A 12,656-nucleotide genomic window follows, 5' to 3' on the forward strand; every position below is an offset into this window, starting at 1 on the left:
ATTGACCTCTCTCACTATAATAGCAAATCCTTTGTTAAACAGAACAGGTATATAAAACACAGAATTTGTCATATAAATTATTATCTGGGTCTTTCCACATACTGGTCTCTTCCGAATTTTAGAGCCCAGTATGACATTATGAAAAAAAATGGGAGGGAGAGAGAGAGAGAGAGAGAGGGAGGGAGAGGGACTTGGGGGAAGGGGTGGTTTGTGATGGTAAATACCCCGGCTGTAACAACACACCACCGATAAGAAAGGCCAACATTTATCTTATGTTTGTGGATTAACGTTACAGGCAGGACTGCAGAAGTTCGTGCTTAATTCAAGATGGGAGATATGTAACTTAACATTAGCTATAAACTATAGCTTATATATCGATGAGATACAGGTAGTTAATCATGCTATAGATCTGCGTGACTATATTTGTCTGGATTAGGGCTCTTTAAACTCAGAGAATTAGCGTTTTTACGTCGGATCATTAATATATTAGTGCTGATCTCGTTTTAAGACATTTAAGGATACTGTTTGCGCGTGTTTTAAATGAGCTCGCGAGCTAACAATAATAGTGCTATCACAACCGGCTAACGTTAGTTAAACACCGGTGCCTTTAGTCGTTTTATTTAAACTACATAAACGATGGACATCACAAGGGATTTACCGTTATTAGTAATGCATTAAGTCGGAAGCTAGCCTTGTAGATAAGTTATATCAAATTATCAATGGGTTTGATATCATAGTTAGATGTGTAGCTTCACATTAGGAGTTAGCCTGTTAGCATTAGCAGTTTCTTTGTTATGAACGCACTGGTTTGGTTGTGACTGCTTTTGAATTTTATTAAGGGAAATTATAGTTTACATAAGTTTATATTGATTATTTTAATATTTTTAACTAAATCATTAACTACCCTTATTTCGTTACAACCTCGATTTAAGTAACTTTGTTATTAGTGAGGTACAGACGAAAGGAAAGGTTGGACGGTTAGCATATTTTAATAAACGTAAACACACAAGTACATACAGTGTATCAATAACGATACAGAGTAGCAGATTTTATCGTTATATATTGCTAGTATGGCATACACAGCGAGCTTAAAGAATATCAGTTTGATGTCGGCACATCTAATCTTCATTTTCATAGGTAAGAGACTGTTTCTGTTTTTTGTTTCATAAGATTTGTGTAACTGTTGAGGATGGTATGATTCTTGTGTCACAAATGTTAATACTTCTTAACGCAAACTTCATTGGATGTATGTAATTTAATGGGAGTGCTTCAATGGGACAATTATCACAATAATCTGTTGGTATTGTTTTCATACTGTACACATTGTGGTCTTTCTGATGTTAAAAATGGGATTTGATTTGATTTAATTTCTTTCATTGATGTATAGTAAAGCCTTCAGTTTAACATGTAAAAGAAGTAATGATAATAACTGAGTTAGAGATTAGACCATTGTAAATAAAGTTAACAAGGGTTGTTTACAGAAACCTACAACAAGTCTAAGTCTTTCCAACCATGTGATTGAATCATATCAGACATCCCCATCTCTGCATCTATTATGTTATTGGCTTTTTCTTTTACATTTTTTATTTCATAAGGTTTTTGCTTTTTCCTTTTACTTTTCATTTGTTTGAAGCATTCTCCCTTTCTAACTTTCCCTACCACATGATATGATGTTAGCATTGAATTGTATGGTGTTTTGTAAAACCATTATTGACAAACAGGGTGCTGGTTTAAAAGGAAAATGTTAAGTTAAAATATCTAGTTGTTAAATGCATTCCGGCTAAGGATTGCGTTTGAAGTATCCTACAGGACAGACCCACCTGTTCAACAAATCTGTTGCAAGTGATAAAGTTACAATAGGTCTATTGATATAAAGCCTCATTTGTATCCATCAGTTGTTGAACATTTGTTCTGCAGCAGGGTTTCATGCCGGTGTTTGCATGTGGGCTGTTGTCCCATAATGTAGTCAGCTGCCAAAACATCAGACAGAAGTTAGGGAAAACCCAGTTATTGCAACGTGTTTGAACAACATGAGCTCTTCAGGGCTTATCTCGCAGGCCGTTATTCAGCTGTTTGATGACATTCAATATTTCTTTATTTTCTCTGAATTTAATTGTATTTTACTCCAGCCAGAGAAATCATAATTCGGATCAAACATGATCCCTTTCACACAGAGATTCCGGACAATACACAGATAATTGGTTCTAGGATTAATCACAGGATCATTTGATTTTGGTTCATTCGTTCACACTGCCAGCGATTTTTCGGGAAATGTGCCCACACATCCTGTAAAAGATATGTAACATTAGGGTGTAACATGTAATGTAATTGTGCAATTTTTCTGAAGCGTCTTTAGTTAGATCTACGATTTCTTTCTTGAGAAATCTAACCATGCTTGTGCATTTTTTCTGGTTTGATAATAAATTAGCGCATGCCGTACTGTTCAATTAAGCTGGTGAATGATCTCAGCGGATAGAGAAGAGCTCTATGATCTCTGAAGATCAGAATTCACACAGAAGGCACTCTATCAATTTTATGTGTTGTGTGAAGAGGTTATATCAGACTTAAAATGTTTAATGGAGGATAAATCAAGCCATGTTTTCTGTAGCCTACATCTTCACAAAATTAATACTTTCATAGTAATTTAACAAAGGTATTATTATTCCCATGAAACCTGCAACTGATCAGTTAGAACAAGTCTGTGTATCAGCCAAGGGTTATCCAGGTGTTTTGACACTAATGGCTTGATCTCCCACATTCTTGAATACGTTTGAAGCGAGGCCGCTTGGTTCCCCAGTCTGCTGTGATCAGGGCATGAACTTAACACCCGACCACGCGCCAAATGCGGGTGGATTTTGCAATTGGCGGGTAACACTGTCAATCTACCAGCCACATTGGCGGGTAGCCAATGCGAATCAGTGATGCGCGGGTCATTGTATAAACAACCCACTCCTGACCGACATTTTCAACTAACGCGGCCGCAATTGTTCAAAATAGTCTTTAAACTCGACCGACTGACCGCGGCCCAAATATCATTAAAATATTTTTGGATGACTCGTAACCGCCACCCGCTCATTTCTTATCAACCTGCGCATATCGCCGATGCAAATTGATGGATTCATTGAGAGGATGCGACTGCTGTTTCGCAACGTTCATGCGATTGGAAAGATGATGAGGCACTTCTCTGACTACGTTTGGATGTGCGAGTAAGTATTAAACTGTTGGTGAAATGGGATGAGAATGCAATGCTGACATAGGCTACAGTACAATCGCAGTTGCACAGATGTGTAGTGCTGTGACGGATCAGAACTCTTTGATGTGTAAACTTTAGAGAGAGTTGCGCTACTGTGCCTTATACTGTAGTACATTAACATACATTTTGCGATTAGAGTAAATGAAAAACAACGTATGTGTCTCTGTATACTGTACAGTGCATCGTGAATGTGTTAGCATTTAGCCTAGCCCCATTCATTCCTATGGTACCAAACAGGGAAGCCACCAAACACTTCTGTGTTTTCCCTATTTAAAGACTGTTACATGAGGAGTTATACCAGTAAGTATGGTGCCACAAAATAAAACTTTATTTGGTGCCATGGGAATGAATAAGGCTAGGCTAAATGCTTACACATTCACAACGCGCTGTACAGTGCCCGCATTTAAAAAAGATAGGTATGTATTGGTTCGTCTGGGTTGAGGTAATAACATAGTTTAATATGGCAAAAGGGTAGACTATTCCTTTAACTGCTTTTCTCATTCGCTTTCCATGCTGAATAGTCCTGCAAAACACACACACACACACACATCACATAAGGAGGAACTGTAAGGTTAGCAACAGATTTGTATACTACTAGTTGATTGGACGGGTGCTTTCACGTAAACGCACGCAGAGTGTATTCAGAACCATGCATTAGCGGTTATATGCATTGTTTTATTCACCAAACTATTAGAGATGCGTGGTCGAATCAAACACGGTACACCGTGGGGCACGTACATGCCGAATCATGAGAGGATAACAGCAAGGTTCGATTCTTCACCAAGAACCGTTACACCCATAGTTGTTAAATATCCTACCTTCGACCTAAATGCATTCCAGTCAATCACGTGTCTGTCACATCCATATATATCACAGATATATTCTGTTAACACCTGGTATTTAAATCCATCGCTTTTGTCCACTTTCGACCGCTTCTGTCCGGATTACTTTTGAGGGGATGGTCTGTGGAGACTGTGGGCGAGTCCCTCTGTTGTCATTGCCAAAATTAGGGAAACTCTGGGTTTTATGTTTCAAAATGGGAGGTATGTTAAACCTGAGACAGCAGGTAAGTCAAGCCTGTTTCAGAAAGAGATAACTATAACCCCATTTAGGGCTGGGCGGTATGAGCAAAAATTCATATCCCAGTTTTTTTTTAATAATGGCGGTATCCGATATATATCCGGTATTTCTTACAAAAAGGATAAAAATGTTACTTGAAAGTCAAAGCCTTTATTTAAACAGTTTGCATAATCTTTGTGGCTGAAGTTGTACCATAAAGTTGTAAACACCTCCTAATAAACTATCTATTCCACTTTAAATAAAAAAAAAAATTAATGCTATACCATGCAGTACCATATAAAAATCATCTTTGTTAGAGCCTTTATCTTACCTGAAATTACAGTATGCAATGTCCTTGATGGGTGGTGAATTTTTGTCATAATAAGTTGTTTAGCTGGGTTTAGTTGACTTTATATACAAACGAGTATTTCAAACCAGAAGTTCTTAATAACTTTCTTTTTAACTTTGCTTTGTGCACATCAAGGTTATTACAGTTTTGCATTTTTCATTAGTTTTTATTTTTATTTCGTTTTGACTTTTTGTTTTCAAATTCAGTTTAGTTTTAATTAGTTTTTAAAGTGGGTTTGCTAGTTTAGTTTATTTTTTATTTTTTGAAAATGCTTAGATTTAGTTTAGTTTTTATTAGTTTTAGTGTTAGTTTTAGTCTTTTTCGTAATTTGGGTTATTTGCTGGGGCAAGAATTAAAAAAGGTCAGAAAAAGAATTGTGTGATAATAACTCAACAAAAACGTCATACAATTTTAGAAAATATTCATTCAAAAATAAAACCAGTTAAAAATTTACACATGGGCACAAATATGTAAACAGTCTCAAGTTTAACACTCCACAGTAAGATGTGATGTGTGCCAGTAAAACACTTAAAGAGCCAACAGACTAAAGAAGACATGCATGAACCGCATGTATTCAACCCATTTTTGAGCCACAAGGCATTTCTGTCAGATTGTCAGGGAGCTCAATCTGAGAAAAGGACAAATAACCAAAGGTGGAAAGAGTAGACAAAAACTTTACTCAAGTAAAAGTACAAGTAACTAAAGAAAAAAAATACTCAAGTAGCAAGTTACTAGTTACTCTTGAGAAAAAAAATATACATGCACACACAGTAGTACACACCACAAGGATCAGGACAGTAAAAATTTGCTGTGGAGACCAGAAATTGGTAAGATGAATATCAGTGTGTCAGAAGTACAGAAGTCACATTTTATTAACCTTTGATTATGTTTCAACACATACATGCTTTAACAACAAAGAAAAACAGCCTTTAATGCTGACTTTTATATTGTGCCCAAACGCAAAACTCAAAAGAAATGAATCAAACTGACACTATATGTGTGTGAACAATTAATGCATTAGGACACAGTTCATCACTTGAACACTTCTGAGTCAATGGTCTCAACGTGGCCACATTAGATAGTATTAAAATACAAACGTGTTGTGTCATTGAGTTGGAATATTGTGCATGTTAAAACAGGTGACATTTCTGTACTTTTGTCTATTCATCTTTTAATGTTTAGACATTTCTTGACTCCACAGCAAACTGAGGATTTTTGCATGTTTTGTCTGAAAACTTTTGAAAGGAACGTAGGCCTACAGTAGGCTATATATGTGGAAATTTGCAAAATACACAAACAGTACATATTAAAGAATACTTTAGACAAACACAGAATAGACAAGCATTTCTATGAAATAAGGTGTGTTCATCATCGGCTGTGGCTGGATGTAACCGATCGGCGAGATTAGCCGCGTGCAGGCGGGGAGGATCTGAAAACGGAGACGTGTTTATTTAAATCTTCTTAAACATTGTACCAAGTTGTCTGCAGGACTTTGCTCTTCTGCAGACAAACTTTTTTTTTTTAAATCTAAGAACATTAAAAAAATAATACAATTTAACAAAAATGTATTGAAAGTTTTATTTAAAATAACATATAGGCCAATGTATTTTGTCTGTCACTACAACAATGCTTCTGACAAGCAAAAGTTTAGTTTTTTCTTTTAATCATAAGACTATACTCATCTTGTTTTACTTTTCAGGCATCTGTAATAAATGTAAATATATTAGTTATTAGAATCTATGATTTAACATAAGCAAAAAATACAAATAAAACACTGCACAGTCCTCACTGTACAATTTTAAATGTGGAGCTGCAGAAGCTTGTTCAGTTAAGAGTAAGGAGTGATTTAAATTTTTGGTGTGTAATAAACATTTCTGACACAGAAAGCACCAGGTTACTGTCACTTTAAGACACAAGACAGCTTTAAAACAGCTCTGCTTCAATATACTGATAAACATCCAGCTGTTTATGTTCACTTAGACAAGAAAAAAAACTTAAGTTTAGTGATCACGCGTGTGCTGACTGCTCTCTGTGTGCGCGCTTCATGAACCTTCGTGCATGTAAATATTCAAAGCGGTGCAGATGTGCGCGTGCAAGAAAGTATAATGTACCTCTTTCGTCTGCTGTGTTTCGGGCTTTAATGAAACCTGCTTATAGTCGGATGAGGCGCTTGTCATTGTTTGCGTTGCATGACGAGAAACGGACGTATATACACCTTTCTTTAAGTCCAACATTACACAAAAGGGAAAGGTTTTCGCGCATTTCTGTCCTTTCATTTGCCGGTTAATGAGTTATAATGGGTTTTTAAAATGACTGAATCCAAAATCTGCCAACTTCATGACATTCCGCGTTGTTCAGTTAATTCCATTTGTATGCATCTCGCGATGCTGTCAGTGTTTTCCGATTGTTATATTTGATAGTTTTGAATCGAAATAATCGCAGCTCTTGCGATTCGAAAATCGCATCTATTCACATCGCGATTTCAGTTTAAAAACGATTAATCGTGCAGCCCTAATTTGAATTATACTGTTTTGAATGTCCGTGTGTGAGCATGAGTGGAACTGAAGAGGCTTACAGCATCTGTTTCTACAGGAATAAAGTTTAACATAAGCATATATTATTTAAATATCAATGTAGTGGGGTCTACGTTTTTTTCATTTCTATTTCCATTTTATTTTGATGAAGATGACACAATATAACATCGCGACTACATGAAAAGAGCTTTAACTGTTATAAAAATACAGATTTGTGAGCATTTGTGGAACTGAGGGCGTGAAAATAAGCATGAAATACACGTGATTGTTGTCATGTGGTGAATCCGACCAATGGTGAAACAGCTGTGTCGTCATTACAGCCCGTGCAGCTCCTCTTCACGAACTGCGCTGGCTAACTCAGGCGGCTGATCTGGAATCGCTCTCGCGGTACTTAAAAACCATATGACACTGTCACGTGCCTGCAGCGCCAGCTCAAGTCAGACAAAATTACTAACCGGAATGCACTGCTTCAAGTCAGCCGCCGATCGGTCTGCGCAGCGCTGCATGAAGTCGAACACACCTATTAACTTGTGTCTTAAGGTTGATGTATACAGCTTATAGCTGAAATATCAGACAAGTTAACCGACACAGTTTTGCATTCAGTTATGCATATTAAAGTTAACTCAGAAAATCTATTTACACTTACATGAAATACAACTAATTTTAGACAAAAGTCATGTTTTCTTATGTTGTGAATCTCATATCACGTGTGTGTTGTGAGAAGCACTTACATTATACACGGTACAGTATACAGCGAATCAGACGTCAATCATAGATGGACTTTCTTCATTCAGTCACGTGTACACAGTGCTTCTGGAGGTTGCGCGCGTTTAAATATTTCTGACGACGAAAAGGTTGTGCGTATATAATGGTGGGTACACGTGTGAAGCTTTGCTTTTAGTTAAAAGATTAGTAAAATCATATTCACGTAATCCAACACTCATTATGTTCTGCGTGTTTCTAGACACGCGCAAAACCGCATCAGACGATTCAGTTTTTGAAGCGATCTAAACAATTCATTTAAACTGATTCGCGAACCAATTCAAACAGTTTGACCCGTTTGCTTTGTAAAGAATCGACTCAAAAGACTCATTTACTTGCAACACCCTGTAAGGAATCAACTTAAATGAGTCATTAATTTGCGAATGTGTGTGTGTGACGCGCGAGTGAGAGACGCATGGAAAGGAATTTGAAGCTTAACGTAATTTGCTCTATGAAAGACATTAACAATACTTACTTAGACATTAGCAATAGAGTATTAGATAAATAGGTGTTACGATGGAGCATCAGACATAGTCTCCAATAATAAGCTGGTGTGTGGTGGGCGTTCTGGCGCAATATGGCTGGTTGAGGAGATTTCACCATTCATATGTAAAGCGCTTTGAGTACTGAGAAAAGCGCTATATAAATGTAATTAATTAAAATTAAATTAATTAATTAATTAATTAACATGTTGTTGGAATGAAAGCACACATATGCAGAGGTAAATTAATTCCAATGATCTCTCTGTAAAATCAGTTTGAGGAGACATTTTATTTTAGTCTTGAACTCAAAATATTACAATCCTCCGAGTGCATGTAGCCGCAGTTTTTGAATGTCCACATTCATGAGGCGCATCCAAGCATCACAGAGTTTCTGTGTGCTTCTACATGTCGCGTACTTGCTGTGACTGGCGGGCTCGCGCAGAGCGCGTGTATGCGTGCGTGAGTCGCATTAAACCATATCGATATGAACGGTATTGGCTAATTCCGCATCGCGTCGGGAACCCATATCGATATATCCCCTAAATCCGATATACCGCCCAGCCCTAACCCCATTCACACAGACCTTTGGTCCCAGAAATACCCATAAAATTGCCAGACAAGCTTCTGTGTGAACACAAACACATCCCATAAATCTTCTGGGATCATTGCCGGAAAGAGGACCTAGTAAGATGCCCTGAAAACCCTCTGTGTGAACAAGAAGCTGAAACGGGCGTGTCATCACAACAAAAGTTATGGTTCAGCTTAGAGCTGCATGATTAATCGTTAAAAGATCGTGATCTCGATTCGACCCCCCCAAACAATCTTAATCCAGCATTTCGACGATTCAGGTAATTATATTTTCAAGGAGGAAAGACCCAACACGCAATCACAGTCTTGACGTGACATTTATTATTGCGCAGCCAGATGTGCTTGTGTTCGCTCCACTGGTGCAGCGGATGCTTTCGCCAAGAAGTTAGACAGAAAGAAACAGAAACTAAAGAGAATGAGTTAGGCAGAGCAATGCGCAGGTACGTCCGTCAAGAACCTTGACGTTGTTTTAGTGCCAAAAAAAGGATCTTATTCCGGATCTTATCCCTTCCGAAAGGGTTTTTAGCACAGGGGGAAACATTGGCTGCGTCCAAATAACCACACTTGCTGTCTTTGCACTTGACCACTTACGTTAGTTTTGCTGTATTTGGCCCAAGTGTTCTAGTGGGTGTGAAAATTGCCAGTGCAAGTCATTTTAACATTTTATATAATTCGTAAAATGTCAACTTAAAAAATTAAAACATTAAATAGCAATGACTTATAGCAAATTTGATATGCTTAGGTGCAGAGACCTTCTAAGTGACTAAAATGTTATAGAGGCTCCAGACTGCGAGTAAATGGTCACATTTTACGAGTATTTTTACTGCCTATGCGACTACTTTTTATTAAAGGTCGCACTGGTGCTAGTGAAACTTTTGGGAGTACTTTGACTCGGCGCAGTAAAAAGTCACACCTGAAAAATCTGAGGGGGTCATTATGAGTCATTCAAGAGTATCCCTTTAAAATCACCTTCTATTTTGTGTAGCTCAAAATCTTTTGCTGCACACTTTGGTTTTATCCACTGTGATGAATAATTAAGGGGACTTTATTTTCTTGTAAAACAGGAAGCCATGACTGGACAACATCATATTTCTAGTCACCATTACCCTGCAGCTACCAACTGCTTGCGTAATAATAGAACATTTCTGAGTATTAAAAATAAAGTATGGTCACAATTTAGATCACTGATATAGTTTAAGAAGTTGACCAGGTTTTCATTTCACTGCGGACTGTAGACTGTATATTACTGTGTATAAGAAATCATGAAGCTTAATTAAGCTTGAAATCATTCTTATACAGTGTTGTTCAAAATAATAGCAGTACAATGTGACTAACCAGAATAATCAAGGTTTTTAGTATATTTTTTTATTGCTACGTGGCAAACAAATTACCAGTAGGTTCAGTAGATTCTCATTAAACAAATGAGACCCAGCATTCATGATATGCACGCTCTTAAGGCTGTGCAATTGGGCAATTAGTTGAATTAGTTGAAAGCTGAGGAAAATGGGTCGTTCAAGACATTGTTCAGAAGAACAGCGTACTTTGATTAAAAAGTTGATTGGAGAGGGGAAAACCTATAAAGAGGTGCAAAAAATGATAGGCTGTTCAGCTAAAATGATCTCCAATGCCTTAAAATGGAGAGCAAAACCAGAGAGACGTGGAAGAAAACGGAAGACAACCATCAAAATGGATAGAAGAATAACCAGAATGGCAAAGGCTCAGCCAATGATCACCTCCAGGATGATCAAAGACAGTCTGGAGTTACCTGTAAGTACTGTGACAGTAAGAAGACGTCTGTGTGAAGCTAATCTATTTTCAAGAATCCCCCGCAAAGTCCCTCTGTTAAAAAAAAGGCATGTGCAGAAGAGGTTACAATTTGCCAAAGAACACATCAACTGGCCTAAAGAGAAATGGAGGAACATTTTGTGGACTGATGAGAGTAAAATTGTTATTTTTGGGTCTAAGGGCCACAGGCAGTTTGTGAGACGAGCCCCAAACTCTGAATTCAAGCCACAGTACACACTGAAGACAGTGAAGCATGGAGGTGCAAGCATCATGATATGGGCATGTTTCTCCTACTATGGTGTTGGGCCTATTTATCGCATACCAGGGATCATGGATCAGTTTGCATATGGTAAAATACTTGAAGAGGTCATGTTGCCCTATGCTGAAGAGGACATGCCCTTGAAATGGTTGTTTCAACAAGACAATAACCCAAAACACACTAGTAAACGGGCAAAGTCTTGGTTCCAAACCAACAAAATTAATGTTATGGAGTGGCCAGCCCAATCTCCAGACCTTAATCCAATTGAGAACTTGTGGGGTGATATAAAAAATGCTGTTTCTGAAGCAAAACCAAGAAATGTGAATGAATTGTGGAATGTTGTTAAAGAATCATGGAGTGGAATAACAGCTGAGAGGTGCCACAAGTTGGTTGACTCCATGCCACACAGATGTCAAGCAGTTTTAAAAAACTGTGGTCATACAACTAAATATTAGTTTAGTGATTCACAGGATTGCTAAATCCCAGAAAAAAAATGTTTGTACAAAATAGTTTTGAGTTTGTACAGTCAAAGGTAGACACTGCTATTTTTTTGAAAACACCCCTTTCAACTAATTGCCCAAATTGCACAGCCTTAAGAGCGTGCATATCATGAATGCTGGGTCTCATTTGTTTTCTGAGAATCTACTGAACCTACTGGTAACTTGTTTGCCACGTAGCAATAAAAAATATACTAAAAACCTTGATTATTCTGGTTAGTCACATTGTACTATTATTTTGAACAAGACTGTACATTCCTTTATGAATATTAAAAAAAATAATTGAAAGCAAGTGTATTTGCTTTGGGTGTTTGAACCAAGTTATGCTCAAAGTGTTACAGGGTTGGTATGTTATAGTGGTTTGATATTAACTTTTCACAATTTTAAGGACTGTTGATGAAATTTTAGCCTTGCAGTCATTAAGCGCGGTTGAATCACTTGGCACCAGTGGTTTTAGCTTTTTCCATCTTAAAGGTCTTTGTTGATGCGTTTTTTTCTGTAATTCAATCTCTTCTGCATCTAATTAAAAGTATCTGTTTGTTGTTTTTGTAGGAAATGCAGTTTCTTCCCAACACAATGAGAATGTATATGTGTCAGGGATGTCAAACGGTAAGTCTCAACTTAGTTTATTTAAAGGGAACATATCATGAAAATTTGACTTTTTCCATGTTTAAGTGCTATAATTGGTTCTGCAATGCTTTCAACTTAGAAAATGTGAAAAAGATCAATTCAATTCAATTTTATTTATATAGCGCTTTTCACAAGTGTTAATTGTTGCAAAGCAGCTTTACATGAGAAGATGTAGAGGAGAACACAGAAAATCAATAGATAATATAAGAAGTAGAGAAAGCGGTTAAACCGTACAAGCGAGCATATTAATAATGTAACGTATACTGTAAAGTGCTAAGTTAAGCCAAAGTTGGCTGACTCTCCCTGGGATTAAAAACCCTCTAGGAAAAAAAACCCAATGGGAAAAAGTCCTAGAAGGACAAAAACCCTTGGGAGGAATTAATATATATTTATATATATATATATATATATATATAGAAACGGTAGGGATAGGAATAGGGATAGCGAATTAAACTGGT

The 12,656-nt window shown here is 37.1% G+C and overlaps 1 protein-coding gene across 2 annotated transcripts in view; it reads left to right on the top strand.

Annotated features, from left to right (window-relative positions):
- The first annotated feature begins 202 nt into the window (after positions 1-202).
- The window catches only part of lrp12 (low density lipoprotein receptor-related protein 12), a 29,554-nt gene continuing 17,100 nt past the window's right edge, over positions 203-12,656 (top strand). Inside the window, exons 1-2 of one of the 2 annotated variants that reach the window (XM_055219600.2) lie at positions 203-1,137; positions 12,121-12,181. In XM_055219600.2, the coding sequence (XP_055075575.1) occupies positions 12,124-12,181 (58 nt within the window). In that variant the 5' untranslated portion in view covers positions 203-1,137; positions 12,121-12,123. The remainder of the gene's footprint in view (positions 1,138-12,120; positions 12,182-12,656) is intronic. The other variant, XM_055219599.2, reaches the window with a different exon arrangement.

The sequence above is a fragment of the Misgurnus anguillicaudatus genome, chromosome 20 (genome assembly GCF_027580225.2).
Source record: "Misgurnus anguillicaudatus chromosome 20, ASM2758022v2, whole genome shotgun sequence".
NCBI lineage: Eukaryota > Metazoa > Chordata > Actinopteri > Cypriniformes > Cobitidae > Misgurnus > Misgurnus anguillicaudatus.